The 17,887-nt window shown below is 41.5% G+C and overlaps 1 protein-coding gene across 1 annotated transcript; it reads left to right on the top strand.

Annotated features, from left to right (window-relative positions):
* The first annotated feature begins 718 nt into the window (after window positions 1-718).
* Window positions 719-17,525, top strand: LOC116493723 (immunoglobulin gamma-1 heavy chain-like). The gene is made up of 8 exons (XM_032195288.1): window positions 719-764; window positions 2,175-2,507; window positions 13,444-13,500; window positions 15,461-15,745; window positions 16,447-16,509; window positions 16,934-17,049; window positions 17,242-17,385; window positions 17,499-17,525. The coding sequence occupies exons 1-8, from the start codon at window positions 719-721 to the stop codon at window positions 17,523-17,525; spliced, it is 1,071 nt and encodes a 356-aa protein (XP_032051179.1).
* The last annotated feature ends 362 nt before the right edge of the window (window positions 17,526-17,887 follow it).

The following is a 17,887-nucleotide window of genomic DNA, read 5'->3' as shown; positions in this document are numbered from 1 at the left end:
TTTTTTTTTTTTTCTTTGCAGCATACTTTCTTCTTTTGAGGATGGGGAGTGAGAGAGTGGTTGTGGTGGAATTTGGCTGCCCAGCAGGGTAAAACCACCACAGGGCAAATTATTCTTCCAGGAAGGGATCCTGGTCTTCACAATGCAAGAACAGGACTGCCTACTCTATTTCTTTGTTTTGGGCATAGCTCACAGTGATACAGATGTTGAGGAGCCAGAGGTGAAAATCCTCCTTCTCCCTCCCAGACCTGATAGCCATGGGCTTTGGTGAGGGATGGTGCAACAGGTTGGAGGAAGGAGGATTTGACCCCATCTCACTCCCAGAGAGAGCATTCTCCACATTATCACGAATATCTACCCCCTCACCCTGCCCCCAGCTATCTGCAGAGCAACAACCCACACAGAAAAGGGTTCAGGGAAATGGTTATGAGAGGCCCTGGTGAGACAACCGAGGTCCCTGGGTTTCCTGTGCAGGCTGAGCAGTACTCAAAAGGAAATGTGACTTGCTCTCCCCACCCATGACAGCAGTGACTGAGGTATCCAACTCCCCAGTGCTCAAAGTACCTGCAGCTGCAAAGGGGTTGGTCAGAAATCTGTCTAGAGTTGGAAGGAAATCAGCCTTCAGTGCTGAAAGGACAGGGCTTTTCTCTGCTGACCCAAAGTGAGGAAGGCCTGAACTCTCTACCTCACCCTGCAAATTCCTCTGGAGAAGCCTGCAATGTTCCTCTGGCTGCTGGTCATCACCTTTGCTGCAGCCACTGAAGGTGAGAGCCCCACTTTTCCTGGGTCAAGGACAAGGGCATGGGTTTTGTGCTCTCTCCTCACCAGGGTGGATCCTCTGCCCAGGACTTGTAGCATTTCAGAACTACTCTTTGCCCTTTCCTGCCCTTCTGTAGGATGTGTAGATGTTGAAGGACCTAAGGAGGATGATCTGGCATAATTCTGCAGTTCCTCTGTACTTCACCTCATGGCATAGGAGAGCTGTCCACCAGCTCCAGGGCTGGAAGGGCTGGGGCCCAAGCTGACTCTTCCTGACTTAGGAAAATCTGGGCTCTGCACTCCCGTGGTACCCTGACCACTCTCTTCAGATGCCCAGAGCATTGCCCAGCCCCATACTGTCTTCTCATGTTGAGGTATGGGAGAGGCAGGCTGGCTCTGGGCTTAGCTCAGGTTGAAGAAGAAGGAGCAGAAGGAGAATGGCTGTAATGCTGTTGTGTCTCCTCTTTGCAGCAACTCTAGGAGGTAAAGGCGGGTCCCAAGAAGGATCCCAGGAACACAAGGCCATTTCTATGCCCAGGTATTTCCATGCCCAACTGTAATGCCTGCCCCATGCATTCCTTCTCTGTGGAATCCCACTTCTCCTCATACCGGGGACTTCAAGCCCATGGAGACAGCAAGGGTACCAAGCCAGGGCTGAAAGAGCCTAGCAGGGCCTGGGAGGTTCCCAGGTCTGACTTACACTCCTGCAGCATTTCAGGGTATAGCTGGACCCTGGACCCACAAAAGGTGCAGATGAGCACAAAAAGATGAGACAAACGATGAACATGTGGTGTTCAGCCCACTTCTATCTATGCAAGGTGGGGACCATCTCCAGAGATGGTGTTCTCAGTGCTGCTAGGGGTATGTCATGAGGCCAGAGGGGCCACAGGCTCCATCCACTGCATCCAACCAATAACTGCTCCAAGGAGCCTTGTAGAATCCCATTTTGAGCAGCTTTAGAATTTTACAGGGGCAGGCTATTTTCTGGGGACACAGCAAGAGCCCCATGTTTCTTGCTCCTGTGGGGATCATGTGCAACTGGCAAACCAACTCCCCATGTATCCATACCCATCCTGTTCCCTGTGCTCAGGTGCAGCTGGTGAAGGCAGCAGTGGGACTGAGAGGGGCTGGGGACTCCATGTGCTCCTTCTTTCAAGACTCTGGATTCATATTTAGTGATATGTCATGTTTACCAGCAGTTATCTAGACTCTGGTGGGTCTCCTGCCTCAGAAGTCCTTTGGGTGGTACAAAGAAATATGGTTCTGTGGTGTCTGAGCAAACCACTGCTTCCAGGGATAACTCCTAGAGCTAAAGGACTCTATTTTTGTGCACCCTGCAGCCTTGGGACTGACTACTGAACCCATGACCTTTCTCACAAAAGCTCAAACTTCATACCTGCCCTCTGTCTTTCCAGGTACCCTTTCCAACATAAAAATGGTGGCATCTGGTCCCAAGGAAGGGAAAGTCTTCGGATCACTCCCACTCACCTGCACTATAATAGGAGCACCTTTGGATAGCCCTCTCTATGACTGGAATTACGTCCGTCTGGCTCCAACAGGGGAACTGCAATTTCTAGCGTGGGTCTATCCTTTTGGGAATAACACAGGCTATGCCCCACCTTTCAAAAGCCGAGCCACCATCTCTGCAGATAAAGCCAAAAAAAAGGTTTCCCTGCAGCTGCATGCCCTTACAGCCATAGACACAGCCACCTACTTCTGTGCCAGACAGCACACCATAAAAGCAATGGAGGCAGAGGCAGCACAAAAAGTGGGAGGACTACTGTGGTGACAGAGCCCTTCCTCAAAGTTACAGTTGCCTGTACATGTTCTCTGAAATAACAGTGAAGATTAGGACTAAAAGATGTTGGATCTCCCAACCTATCCATGGCAACTGAATTTGCAGAGAAGTTTGACATTTATAACAGAAGTCAGAAACAAAATTTCATGTATGAATAAGTCCCATGGGCAGCTCAATCCCCAAACCTTTCACACAACATAGACTTTCATCTAATTCACAGACTTCTCCACAAGCTACTATCACTGCCTCTTCTCCACATCTACCCTGGTGCTCCTTTAATCCCAAGAGAGTAAAAGGAGCAGGGCACCCTCAGCTCTCCATATCAGGGCTGCTGTGAAGCCTTTTGGGGCTGCAAGATGGCACTTGGCTCCTTCTGCGTGCAGCACAGATCTGCCCCAAGCTGCCTGTCTATCTCCTAAAGGGGGATTGCACCCTTGTTGGAGAGGCTGGGTACCCTTATAGCTCTGGGAACAGCAAAGGTGGATGTTTGCTTTTCTATATGCTGGATCTGGAGATTGGGCCTGAGCAGCTGTTGTCTGCTGCAGAGTATTTACAATCTCAAGCAGAAGCACATCCCAGAACTGCCTAATCCTTCTTGATAGACCTTCCTCCAGTGTGCTGTGGGTGGCCTCTGCCAGCATTGGGGCACCAGCACTGCTAGCCATACAGAAAGATTTCTTAGCTGTGTTGGCACTCAGTCCAGGTAAGTCATAATGGTGTTTCTTTGTGCACTGATGTCTGGTAAAGAGGGAAATGCAAGAGCATGAGAGGTACTTCTGACATAGAAGCGCATACGCTCAAATTATATCTAGTTGTGTCTATTCTCCCTTTCTACAGGAAGACAGATGGTCAGAGGTGGTAGTGCCCAGGGCTCTCTCACTACCTCTGCATGATGGCCACTATAGGAGGATTGGACTTCCCTCTAATCCTCAAAGATGTCGCATGTCATTCCAGATGCTCCATCCCTGACAGAGATGATGATGTCTTTTTCCAGGGAGGGAATGTTTTCTGGATACCTCCTACTCACCAGAACCACAGTACAAAAAGGATGTAAAACTGTTGGAGAGTGTCCAGAGGAGGGTGACGAAGATGGTGAAGGGACTAGAGGGGAAGACATATCTGGAGCGGCTGAGGGCACTGGACCTGTTCAGCCTGGAGAAGAGGAGGCTGAGGGGGGACCTCATCATGGTCTACAACTTTCTGTGCCACTCACACTGACATAGAGAGGATTGTATCATGTCAATGCTGTTACGTAAATAACTGATCCATTTTGTCTGGAAAAGTGAGCCAAAAGAGTGCATTTTAGTAAGATGCTGTATTCTTGTGGTTGAAATGAATTAAGGTACTTTTATGTGTTGGATTTATGGAACTCTAACAGAGAATAGTAGAGCAAGATATTAAAGAAAATATTACTCAGCAATAAAGAAGCTACTTGCATGTCTTACACAGCTGTGGTTTGACAATATGCCAGAATCCATAACTGAGAGTGAATCTACCCACTGGTGAGGAATGAATCTATCTCCTGCACTGCACTGAGACATGGGCAATGTCTTGCCCTTCCCAAATGAAACTGCTGTACCTGAAGAAACCAGTGTGTAGAACCAATATGTAGAAACCAATATGTAGAAACCAGTGTTGTTTGTCATTGGCATCTACTGACGCCACTTCCTAAACCATTCTGCAAAAACATTCAGTAACTACTGGGTTAGAAAAGAAACAAAAAGAAAAAAAGAAAAAAAAAAGAATCAAACAACAAAAAAGAAACAAACAAACAAACAAAAAAAGGACTGCAAGGTTGAATTCAGTCTTTTAATCCCTTTCTTGGACCAGGCACAAATATGAAGCTGGGAAGCTTCTGATTTGTGACTTCTGGAAGAGGGAGACACAGTTTGAAAAATGAGAAACCCTCACTGACAAACCAGCAAATAGGGTGGGGGTGCACAAGAAGTTGGGAAGGGACACAGCCAGAACAACAGTCCGCAGCTGACCAAAATGATATTCCATACCACATGATGTCATGCTCAACAATAAAAGCTGTGGGGAAAGAAGGAGGAGTGGGAAATGTTTGGAGTTATGGCATTTGTCTTCCCAAGTTGCCACTATGCATGATGAAGCCCTGCTTTCCTAGAAATAGCTAAAAATCTGTTTTCCAGTGGAAAACAATGAATGTATTCCTATTTCGTTCTGTTTGCATGTGTAGCTTTTGCTTTCCCTCAAGTCTTTATCTCAATCCATGCGTTTTCTCACTTCCAGTGGTCTCCCCTATCCCACTACAGGATTAACACAAGTCAGCACTTTGGTACTTAGCTGGCATGTGCCAGGGTTAACACCCAACACTCAACTTCTGATTGATCTAGCTCTCCACCCATATACCACCTACTCAGTTAAGCCTCTCTCATTTCCAGATATGCTTTCTTATGTGCAGAGAAAGATATGGAATAGAATAGATCTTAGAGTCAGTCACCTACAACATCCCTGGCATACCCGTCACTGATAGCAGCTGAGCTTGGAGTTGGATCCAACACACTCTGGGAAATACCTAAAACCTAGCTTTGCTCTATCCTTTCTCAAGAGTCCAATGTAATGTTTCATCCTTTCAAAGCCAAGTCATCAGCTCTGCAGATCCTTCTAAGGACCAGCTCTCCCTGCAACAGCTGCAGACAAAGCTGCATGTTTCTATATGAAAAATTAAAATTTCTTTAGAAAAAAACAAAACAAAACAAAACAAAACATAATGACTGATGGAAAGAGCAGGACAAAAGAAAAAGAAAAAAAAAAAGAAAAAAAAGGTGAGAAGACTGAAATGTTATTGGAGTTTTGAGAGTTGGGTACAAAACCATTTTCTTCCCATTCTTCACAAGGAAAGTTTTATTTGAAATGTCTGAAGGGTAATTTCATGATTCTAGGGAATCCAACAAGTAGCCACAGTAAATACAGTAAATCAGCCCCCACTCCTTTTCTCCTCATACACCAATTAGACAGGCACCATAGTAGAAATTGAACTAGAGTACAGTTTTTTTCTTCACAAAATGTCTAAAAATGTCTTATTGGTAACTTGGCAGAACAACCTGGGGATCGTGAGGGACTCTGGTGAAAATGAGCCAGCAATGTACCCATGGGAGTAAAAAGGATGGAGCCAGGCTTTTCTGAGTGGTACTTAGTGACATGACAAGAAGAAATGGGCAGAAAATAAAATACAGGAAATTCCTCTTAAACATAATGAAGAGCTTTTTCACTTGGAAGGTAACTAAGCATTGGAACAAGTTGCCCAAAGAGGCTGTAGAATCTCCATATTCAATACTCAACTAGATATGGCACATAGGAACTTGGTTTGATTTTCCATCAGTAAAAGAACAGAGAGGAAGACAAACTGCAGCATTCAAAAGACATCAAAGAAGGTGTGTCACCTGGTACTGAAATGAAATCAGAAACGTTTTTGTATGACTATTCATTACTGTGTGGGCTAGGTATCACAGTAGTTGAAAGAGACTGAACTACACAACACAAACTGACTCCCTGAAGAGCCTGCAGGTGTATAATATTCCACTTCCTCACAACCTCAGAGAACAGATTTGATACTGATCATGATGCAAGCTGTGGGACAATCACTATATACTATGCTAGTTTTTCTTGCACTCAAATATGAGTGTTGGGCTCAGGATAATTTGATTTTGAACATCTAATTGTCTGATCTTGGTCAGCAGGTGGGGTTTTACCTGCCACAGTTCAGAAGGTTATATTTAAGTTACTCCTTGTGTCTCTTTTGTAGCCATTAGAGAGAAAACCCGGGAGCGGGGCTTGATGTTCCTTTTGGGTCCTTTAAAACCATGTCTGTCCAGCACTTCTGCCAGGATCCCTCAAGTGCCAGCATGGCTGGAATGTATGCCCATCAACCCTGCCAGGATGCCAGGCCTGTCTTGAAGTGCACAGACACAGAGGAGAGACAGTATGAATAAACAGAGAGTGAGTTAAGAGAAGATTTCAAGAGAAAAGATGAGAAGAAAGAACAGACTGTGGTGTTCAGCTGCAGGGCTCAGTCAGACAAGCACAGTGACTGGCCTCACTTTAGACATGATTTTTCTATCCTTTTCTACCTATCCCTCTTTGTTCCTCTTGCAGCTCCTTCCCCCTGCACACCTACATGGGTTTTTAGAGGTCTGCAGTTTCTGCATCTTCCCAGTCCAGCCTCTTTCTGGTTCACAGGTCCAAAATTCAGGTTGATCTTCTTGGAAATTATGCCTGTAGCTTGCTAGCTACTCAACCACTGTGACTGGGAGTTTTGTTCCTTGCTATTGTCTTCATTTTTGCTTTGTTAAGTCTGTGTCTCAGCATTTTGCTTACAGTTCCCCTTTCTTTATTTCTTATCATCCTGATCAACAGATCTTAATTCAGACAACCCTGATTGAATCAACATTCTCATACTGCATTTCTTTCTTTATCAAGTAGTACAACTGACCAGGTTTTCTGATCACTGTCTCCCACCTTAGAATCATAGAATAAGCTGTGTGCTAGGACATCCAAGGGAAGTGGATCTCTCTGGTTGAGATACCTGTGTAAAGAAGGCAGTACCCATGAGAGATACACCAGGTAATCATAATCCATAATCATAATTCATAATCCCTGATATACATGCCATCAATCTGGTATTCTGTCCTACTGACAGGGTAAGGTTTTCCTTATAATATTTTGAAAGGACTTATTCCTTCTCTTACCTGATGGGAGATTCTATTTCTTATCAGAGCAATTGGCAGAACATCTATCCATTTAAGAAGAGTTTCTTGACATAACATTGAAAGCTGCCTTTTGAGGGATTCATCCTTTTGACCTTTCCATTAGACTGGGGCCTCCAAGGGGTCCCATCTGAATCGAAGAAACTTTGATAGCTTTTGGACTATTTCTGAAACGAAATAAGGACCATTATCTGAGGATAACCCTTCAGGGATTCCAAATCTATGAATTACTTATTTTCAAAGAGCTTTTACAACTTCTCCAGACAATTGGTGTGGCAAGGGAAAGCTTCCAGTCACTCTGAAAAGGTATCTGCTAAAACAGGTAGGTATTTATAATGCCCACATATCAGCAGTGCAGAGAAATCTATTTGCCAGTGTTCCCCAGGGATTATCCTTCATTTCACTTCATGTGCAGGTAGTCTTCTTGTCTTCTTTGTATTTGGGATTACTTACACAGCAAATTTGGCATATTAATTTCTCTGCCTTTTATCAGGGCCTCAACCACATGTTCCTGTAAGGCATCTTTTTGACTGCCAAATTGGCTTTTCTGTTTCCTTGAGTCACTTCTCCTTGTCCTTTTTTTATTGGCTATGTATTGATTTACTGCTAATTCCTTTTGTTCTAAAAGCACAAGCAACAATTTAAATATTTCTTGTCCATATTTTATACTGTTTCCATGTGAATTCAGTAATTCTTGTTCTTTCCACATGGCTACATGGGCGTGTATGACTCCAAAAATATACTTAGACTTCGTATATGTTAACTTTCAGATCTTTCTCTATTTCAAGAGCTATAATCAACACAATAATCTTGGCCTTTTGTGCTGAGGTATTCCAAGGTAATGGTTTAGTTCCTATTTCTTCCTCGAGGGTTACTGCCTCATATCCAGCTTTCCTCTCTCTCTCATGCATGAAACTGCTGCCATTTGTATGTAACTGTAAATCTTCATCTTTTAATGATTCATCCTTTAAGTCTGGTCTGCTGGTATAGACTTATGCAACAGTAGCCAGGCAGTGATGCTGTAATGGCTCTTGCTTAGTTATTGGCAACAGGTTCAATGTAGATACCATACCCAGAGTCTCTTCTTCTTACTATATCAGAATAGCTTGATATTTGGCCAATTAACTCAGAGAAACCCAGTAATGTCATTTATCATTTATAATTGTCAGAAGTTCATGAAGGACCATTGCAGTTATAGGTTGTCTCAAGGGAAGATTCCAAGTCTTCTGGATTAATAAAGCAGCTGCTTCTACAGACCATAAGCACGCAGGCCACTCTTTACTTATTTCATCAAGTTGCTTTGAGAAGAAAGCCACTGGTCTTTTCAAGATCCTGAGCATTTGGGTTATCACTTTTAAGGCCCAATGTTACCTTTAATATTGTGAGAAACAAAGTTGTGTTTTTGCAATAGAAGGTGTTTTTACAGTGGAAAATGCCACTAGCCTTGCATATTGAAAAGCGATTGTGCAGGCATGACAGTAGCATAGCAGCGGGAAGTATATTAGGAAGAGGAAGGTCCCACTGTCCCAAAATAAGGAGGATAGCTAAGAAAAACAGGAGAAGCAGTGCAAAATCAGTAAAACCAAAAATCATGAGCCCTCTATTTAGGAGAGAAGAAAGAAGAAAAGGAAAAGGATAAAATAATGGTTGGTCAAATAAAATAGTATAGAATGGTATGGTAAAAAATAGTATGGTATAGTATAGAATAGTATGGTATAGAAAGGCGTCGACTAGCTTGTGAACCTATAGTACTCAGCTAATGAGGAAACAGGGGAGAAATCAGCTGTTGAGTAATAGGGAATACAAGGTCATGGTATACTTTCACTGTGTGCTCCTGCTTGCTGGACACCTGCCATTGCAATTGCGAATAAAATAGCTTCACAGAAGATCTTGTCTAAGAAAATTATTGAGATTTTTCTCACAATATACATACAATTGGAAGGGCTTAGTCATATCTGGAAAGGCTAAGACCAGAGCTTCCATTAATTTTCTTCTTATCTCATCAAAACTTTTCTGGTACTCTGGAGTCAATTCCAGTAGTTCTTCTGACCCTTTGATAACATCATATAATGGTTTATGAATAAGTCCAAAATTTGGAATCCAAATGCAGCAGAACCCAGCCATTCACAAGAAACCTCTGAACTGTCTCTTGTTTTTTGGTACTGAAATTCTGGAAATCATTTCTTTTCTTTCTGTCACAAGTATTCTTTGTCCTTTTAAACTGCATTAATTGCAGTATATATTACATTCAAGTATCCATTTTTGTTCCAAACCTCACCATCCTTCATTTTATAGTGTGGTCAGAAGTGATTACAATACCTTTTCATCTTACTTTGGTCATTGGTTCCCCAGCAAATTTAATCCAATTCTTTAAAATACACCCCAAAATGGAACAAGGGGAAACAGTCAAGGATTGGCTAGAAACCCATATTTCTCAAAAAGAGTTTTCCTGTGCACTCAGCTCTGACCCTCTGTCAGTAAAGATAGCTGGTCCTTTACCAACCATCAAAAATCAGTGTGTATTCATTATAAGCTTCCATTGTGTATCTTAAGATGCAACTTCCCGTGTCACAAACTGATGCAGGAAGGAAGGTCAACACGTGCAGAAGGGGAGGTCAACATAACCGTTGAGTGGGAGTTCACTCACATAAGTCTGTTATAGTGGGAACCCAAATGGATTTATCAACCTTGAACAGTGACAGCAAGAAGTAGATAAGGAAGTAGAAAGAATTACTCATTTAAACTTTAGGTGAAGCTTATCCCATTAACATAGTAAAGTAGCCAGCTGTAGGCTAGGGAAGCCCCCTACCACTAGAAACCCCTTACCCTCTAAGCATGCGTAGTAGAAAAGTAATGTACTGTATCTTTAAACGAAAGCAAGAAGTTAAAAGACCAATCATGTAAGTGAATGCTATCATTGAACCCAAGGAAGTGATGATCTTGCATTTTGTAATATATAAAATAATTAACTGTTCTCAGTAAGGCTGGCATGCGAGCTTCGTGGAGTTACTACCTGGCATTCATCTCTATGCAGACATGAAATAAGCAAATGTCTTGATTCTGAGTGCTAATCAGCTCCTTGCACACTGGGCAAAGAACACCATTTTGGGACAGGACTGACCATGCCAAAAATGTGACAGGATAATCAGGGTCTTTCGGATATTGAGTGATAACATGGCAACAGACCACAGACTAAGTTTGATATAAGTACCCATACTGATTAATTAAGCCTGAGCAGAATGCAAGCAAGCTAAGCATAAGGTTAAGCAAACTGAAATGGAGAAGCTACTTACCATATAGTCAAGGCACTAATGTTACCTATGGATGAGCAACAATAAGGAAAGTTGTCATAGAATCACAGAATCACAGAATCACAAAATCATAGAATCATAGAATGGCTTGGGTTGGAAGTAACCTTAAAGATCATCTAGTTTCAACCCCCCTGCCATAGGCAGGGATGCCACACACTAGATCAGGTTTGCCAGGGCCCCATCCAGCCTGGTTTTGAACACCTCCAGGGATGGGCCATCCACAACTTCTCTGGGCAACCTGTTTCAGTGCCTCACCACCCTCTGAGTAAAAACTTCTTCCTAACATCCAATCTTTCTCCTCTCTTTCAGTTTAACACCCTCCCCACCCTCCTCCCCTCTATCATTATCTACACGAGTAAAGAGTCCCTCTTCATCCTTTATATAAGAACCCTTTAAGTATTGAAATGCTCCAATGAGGCCTCCCCAGAGCCTCCTCTTCTCCAGGCTGAACATCCCCAGCTCTTTCAGCCTTTCTTCGTAGCAGAGGTGCTCCAGCCCTCTGATCATCTTTGATCATCTTTGGCCCTCCTCTGGACCCATTCTAACAGGTCCACAGCTTTCTTGTACTGGGGGCCCCAGACCTGGATGCAGTACTCCAAGTGGGGCCTCAGAAGGGCAGAGCCAAGGGGGACAATCACCTCACTTGACCTGCTGGCCATGCTTCTCTTGATGCAGCCCAGGATACAGCTGCCTTCTGGGCTGCAAGCAAACACTGCTGGCCTCATGTTGAGCTTCTGATCTACCAGAAGCCCCAAATCCCTCTCTTCAAGGCTGGTTTCAATAGGTTCTTCTCCCAGTCTGTACATATGCCTGGGATTGCCCTGACCCAGGTGCAGCACCCTGCACTTGGACTTATAGAACCTCATTCAGCCCACTTCTCCAGCTTATCCAAGTCCCTTTGGATGGCATCCCTTCCTTCTGTAGTATAAACTGCACCATTCAGCTTGGTGTCATCTGCAAACTTGCTGAAGGTGTACTCAATCCCATCATCTATGTCATTGATGAAGATATTGAAAAGCACCAGCCTCTACCTGGACATAGAGCCAATGGCCACTACTCTCTGGGTGCATCCATCAAGCCAATTCCTTATCCACCGACTGGTCCACCCATCAGATGCATATCTCTCCAATTTAGAAATCAGAATGTCATGTGGGACCATGTCAAAAACCTTACTGAAGTCCAGGTAGATGACACCAGTCAGTCTTCCTTTGTCAATTGATATAGTCACTCCATCATAGAAGGCCACCAGATTGGTCAGGCATGATTTTCCCTTGGTGAAGCCATGCATTTGATTGTCAACATCTCATATTGTCTTTCACAAACATCTTCACCAGGCAACACTCCTTGATCAACCAACAAGACCAGCCAACTACTCTTACAGGGTTGTGACCTTCAGCTGTGACCAACAAGCTGATGCAAGAGTGTCAGGTGTGTTTCTAGAAGGTTTATGCTCTGTGGATAGCATACTATTATCTGGTGAATGGTTTGTCCGTATACCCAAGAAGGGCATTGTCTAGTCCATTCAGGAGCAACTGAGTGAGTCAACACAGTTGTTGTGTATCACCTGTAAATACTCTATCAATATTGTTAAAGACCACCAACGGATAAATCACAGATTTTTTTTTTTTTAATGTGAATTGGTTATGTAAGTATGTTATATAAGTGTTCTATTCTTTTATTCTCCCATGCCATAACAGAGGAAGGGAACATCTTGCCACACATATGCATAACAAATGTATTCACGTGAATTTTATTTTTCCCTGGACGTTATGCTTGACACAAATCTTTAGATGCTGTTCATGCTAAGAGTGCAGAATTTGACCATCATGCAACATTTGATCAATCCAACTTGCACCATCCACAGCAAAATCCCTATTTAATAATGCCTCTGTCGTACAATATAACTCTACCTAATAAAGAACAGTTGTCAAAAGCATGATTTCCTGAGGTACTGAATTACCCTTACCCCTGGGCCATCCAGAAAGGTAACAGCTCTAAAAGACCAGAGTGAGCACTTTCCTCTTCTTCCTGGGAAAAAATATATATATATATATATAAATTAAAAAAATAAGTAAAATTAAAAAAAAATCCAAAGTGAAAAAACAAAGAAACAAACAAAAGCAGAACACTTCTGCAACTCTGAAGAGTTTTGCTAATTTCTGTAGAATCACACTCACACAACTTTTGTTTTTTCATTAGGCAAAAATCTAAGTGTTCTCAGAGCCATGTTGCAATTCTATATATCCCAGGTAGGTTTAAATCTCCACTTTTGACCCATGATCGGATTCTTATTCACAAGTCTATGTGATTTCTTTGTATGGTATATCGGTATACCTGTCTCATCTGAATACACTGTGAAGTAAAAAGGAAGGAAGAGGCACTTTTTGTAACTAAGTATATCACTGTGTTGAGAACTTGGAGTAGCACAATGGCACAAACACTCTAAGGCCTCATACAAAAACCTGAGACTGCAAGAAGAAAATTTCAAGAACATTTCAAGGAAGAAAGAAAGAAAGAAAGAAAGAAAGAAAGAAAGGAGTGTGCTGAAGGAGCAAACTGCAGTATTCCTGTGACTATTTATTCTGCAAGTATATTGCTTATTGAGTTAACAACAGAGAAGAGGAAAGAGTTTTAAAAGCTTTGGCCTGCATCAAGTTGTTTGAAATCTCTCTACTACAAAAATATTTTTCCCCCCAGTTTTGGAAAGAAAAGTTTCTCTGGAGAGCTTTCATAGCATTTCATTCACAGATCCTTTGGACTAACCCCTGTCATTTTGTTCTTTGAGTTTATACACCTTTAATATGTAGTGAGGAAATCATTTCTGTTTTCTGACTATGCAGAAACACTGTGGAAACAGACAAGCTTGTATTTGGAAGTGGGATTGCTTTCTCAGTTGAACCAAGTAAGTTCCGCTTGTATTACTACTAATATATTTTGTACATGTAAGTTTGAGGTGGGGTGGACAAAGTGGAATAAATCTGAGTTGGGGTGGGTTTTATGATGTTGCAGTTGAATGAGAATTTTCTGTTGCTAGGGATCTCTTGAACATGTATACACCAACCAGGCGCTCAAGTCCTCAATTTAGTTAACAAAACTTTTCTAGACCAAAAAAGTTATTTTCCTAGCTGTGTGCATCAGCATTACTCCACATATCCTCAATACTACCTCTCCCCGACCCTTTTCCCCCCAGTAGCTGCACTACTAAATTTAACACTGTATTGATTATACCTACAGGAGATGGTATTTTGGCCCAGCTTTAGTATGATGTAAAGTTAGTTCTTTTCTTTCGTTTGTGTAACACTAAGATGCATGGAAAGGAAAATGGAGACATAAAGGGTTTCAGAAGAAAAATCCTGGGGAAAATCATGGCATATAGGATTTAGCAAGCAACTGTTTGAAATGTGAGAAAGCACTTCATATTTAGAAATGTCACTCTCATAAAGGTGATCTTTATAAGGATGGTCTACCTTCCCCAGCTTTTGTGTGGGAATGTGTAGCAATAAAGTCTCCCCCAATCCTCAACTCAAACTCTCTCAGCCTGTCTTCATAGGAGAGGTGTTCCAGCCCTCTGATCATCCTTGCAGCCACCTCTGGACTCGCTCCAACAGGTTTATGTCATTATTATGTTGGGGATCCCAGAGCTGAACACAGTACTCTTGGGGAGTTCTCATGAGAGATTGCCACGGCCAGGCACAGGCTGTGATGCTGAAGGAGCTATAACATAGGTGCAGACAAAATGCTTATAACCTCATCTTAAACCAGCTCCCATGCGAGGATATGAGAGAGAGTCAGCTCCAAGTCCCAGCAGCTGAACTTCCAGGACAGGCAACACACATGAACGTACCAGGAAATCCTGGATAACCGTTTAACTGGGGATGAGCATTCCAGAGATCTCTTCTTTTTCTCCTAGTTTGTCACAGTAATGACAGGTAGGTTTCAGCGAAAGCATAAATGCTTAGTACAAAGATGCCTTAAGGATCTACAGGAGACTTGTTTCTTTCAGAAGGAATAAGCAGAGATAAGACAGAGTAAATGGGATATGCAGAATGGCACTGAAAGCCTCTGTTAGTTGCCCTAGTTTTATTCCTTAGGATGGCTCAGCATTATGTAGTGAAACGGTCTCATAACTTGGAAATCACTCCAGAGCTCATGTAACACTATTCACTTGTTAATTTTAGAGACATTTCTATGCCTGACTCAGGTTCTTCAAAGAAATATTATGGAAATGTTGAAATAACAGAATCTGGAAAGAAACTCTTGTTGGACCTGAACATTTGTAAATAAAAATTTAACATCATTTTCTGTTTTAGCAACATTATTTTGTATCTGCAGGTAATCCTACCCAATGCCATTTATTGGAACAGTACTGTAGAGTGGAGTATCAGAGTCCTCTCACTTACATGTATATTTTATGGTTAAGCTTTTTAACCTCATCAAGTAAAGGATTTTTGCACAATTAAAAAAGGATCTTTTATCATGTATCATGTTAGAAACATATATGACTGCCCTTGAAATAAATGTTCTTTTTAGGATGTAAATTATTATGAATTATTAATGAATATGATCATTTGTGTTGTATTCTTAAGAACTCCCTCTTTTCAAAGTGCCTAATTTAAATTAATTCACATATAGGTATGAGTTTTAATAAAAACAAGTTTAAGACCCCAAGGGATTAAAACCTTCCATTAAAATCCCACTATGCTCCCTTTCTGTATTTTATCTGCTCTTTGGAAAAGAGAAGGAAGAAGACACTTAGGTGTCAGGGGACAAACATGAGTGGACTATGTTTGAATTGCAGGTGATTTAGCTGTCAAGAAAGTATGCAGAAATAAAGTTATTCTAAAGTTATGCTTCTTTTTCAGACAGACAAGAATATTCTACACCAGAAGTCATTGCACTTAAATCAAAGGTACCCAAACAATATGGCAGCAAATTGAATATAGCTTGTTTGGCAAGGACATTCTACCCTAAGAACATCAGTCTTGATGGGCCTGAGGGTCACATTGTATATGATCTGAAGGCACCTCTTATCACATTGGAGGGGATGTACAGTACATGGAAGGTAATTGGAGTAAAACCAGATGCAGAGGGGACCTGCAAGGCTGTGCACAAGAGGAATGAGACTGCAGCCAGCACAATCCTGCCAGGTACAATGTTTGTGGTACAAGCACAGACTGATTCTGGGACATGCCTCCTCCAAGATACTTTCTTAGTCTTTGAGCATCTAACAGGAACAAGTACGGTCAGAAAGATATTTAGGTGCGTAGACATGTGGAAGTGAGATATTCAAAAGTACATGGTGTAGATGATCTTAATTCAACCATTTAAGCACTGGAATTTTCTTCTTTAAAAAAAAAAAGGGGGGGAAGGAGGGATGGAGGGGGGACATGGACAACCAAACAACAACAACAAACCAAAACCAAAACTCTTTATGTTTCTGAGTCTTCCTTTATCTGATGCAAAATCGTTCAAGGCACATGAGTATACATGTCTGATAGCAGAAAGCTTGAAATAACTTACGAAAACAAAAAGAAATGGAAAATATGTTTTTTACCCAAAACTTCTGGTTTTTTTTTTTTTTTTATTTTTATTATTATTATTTTTTTATGGTAAAGTGCATTTCAAAAAGTATAGAAAAATCCTCAACAATCTTGGTGGACTTTTCTGCAATCACATGTAGAAAGATATTCTTTCTCTTCAAATTAATACCAGAATTAATGTCTGCCTGCCATCTGATATTCCAATAATGCTTATCTACTGCTGGGGAAAGGGGCATAGGTGTTCTTTCTTTAATTCTCATTTTATGTAGTTTAGATACAGTTTATAGTGTGTCTCAATCATTCAACAGAAGAGAAAGCTGAAGAACTGGTGACAGTGAAAGTTTGCAACATTACAGATGCCTCTACAAAAGGTTAGTTGTCTAAAGCATTAGTATAGTTTATGTACTTTATTGGTGAATCAGTAAAAATACATGAAAATGTATTATCTTTGGTACAGAAATGTCTGAATTGTAGATACTTATTAAACAATAGGCTTCACTGATTGTGGATTCTGTATAAAGACATGACAAATTACTTTCTCTAGTGTAAAAATGTCAGAATTGGAAATATTTATTGAGGAATAAGCTGCTATTTTGGGTTAAGAGGTTAAATAGCTGAGAATTTTCCCTGGGATAAACCAGTAATAGGAAGTAAATTCTCACTGGGCAGGCATTTCTTCCTCTCGTCCCTGAACTTGATGAATTTCTCTGCCATCTTCCCCTCTGTTTCTCCTTCCCTCATCCATGATGTGTGCATGCCAAAATCTCTTCCATCTTTTTCTTCTTTTGAAAACAGATGTCAAAATGGAAAAAATGAATATGGTCTTCATGGTGGTTTTGTGTTTGAGAGTCTTGCTGGCTAAAAGCATTGCCTTCGGTACACTCATGACTATCAAGCTATTCATCTTTGAGGTAGGAAATAAATAATTCAGTCCCTGGGAACATAGGAGGGAAGTGTAGGGAGTGCAGACAATTTGGGTTTATAACCTCCTGTAACCCCACAAGGAGTGACACCATCTCAGCTCTTCTGTTTTCCACAGAATGAGTCAATGTTTCCAGTGACTAACTCATTGGTTGCTCATCCGCAATTTGTTTTTGCTCCAGGCTAGACCAGATCACCTCAGGTTATATAAAAAATCTTCTGCTGGCAGCTTCGAGTGGAGAAAGTCTGGAGAGAAGTCCAGACATGTGAGGACTACAAAGGGAGAATCCCCAAATACAACAAATTTGAAAAAGGGGAAGGAAAAAGTAGGTGGGAGAATTCTGAAGATCAAGTACACAAAATGACCAAAATGATTATCCAGTTTATTCTGATTTCACAGAAACTAGGCACAACTTCATTAAACAAACACTGCTTTCAGGTACTAAGTGAGCCAGCAATGGGCTGAAGAAGAGAGGGAGAAAATGTAACAGTGTAATTTAAACACTGTGGCTCAACTTTGCTGCCAATAAACATCTAAGGAACCAAAGAAGCAATATCCCTTCCCAGTTCCTGCAGAACTTTGAGTCCCATCACTTCATCAAGGTGCTCTTCAGTTAACATCATCAGAAAGCTTTCTTAAGCAGTTAATATTGTTGAACTCTTGTCTTGCTAAATTTCATTAATTGTTACAACAATTTTTTGTTATGTTTGATTCATATCAGAAATTGTCTTCAACCTACTGCTAAGCAGGAATACTTAGATTTCCTACTCCTCTATCCACTGTGTTGAAGTACCAAGTTGCTTAGATAGTTTTCAAAGCTTAAAACT

This window comes from Aythya fuligula, chromosome 11 (genome assembly GCF_009819795.1).
Source record: "Aythya fuligula isolate bAytFul2 chromosome 11, bAytFul2.pri, whole genome shotgun sequence".
Taxonomy (NCBI): domain Eukaryota; kingdom Metazoa; phylum Chordata; class Aves; order Anseriformes; family Anatidae; genus Aythya; species Aythya fuligula.
The sequence above is the reverse complement of the archived record's forward strand: the minus strand, read 5'-3'. Positions and strand labels throughout refer to the sequence as shown.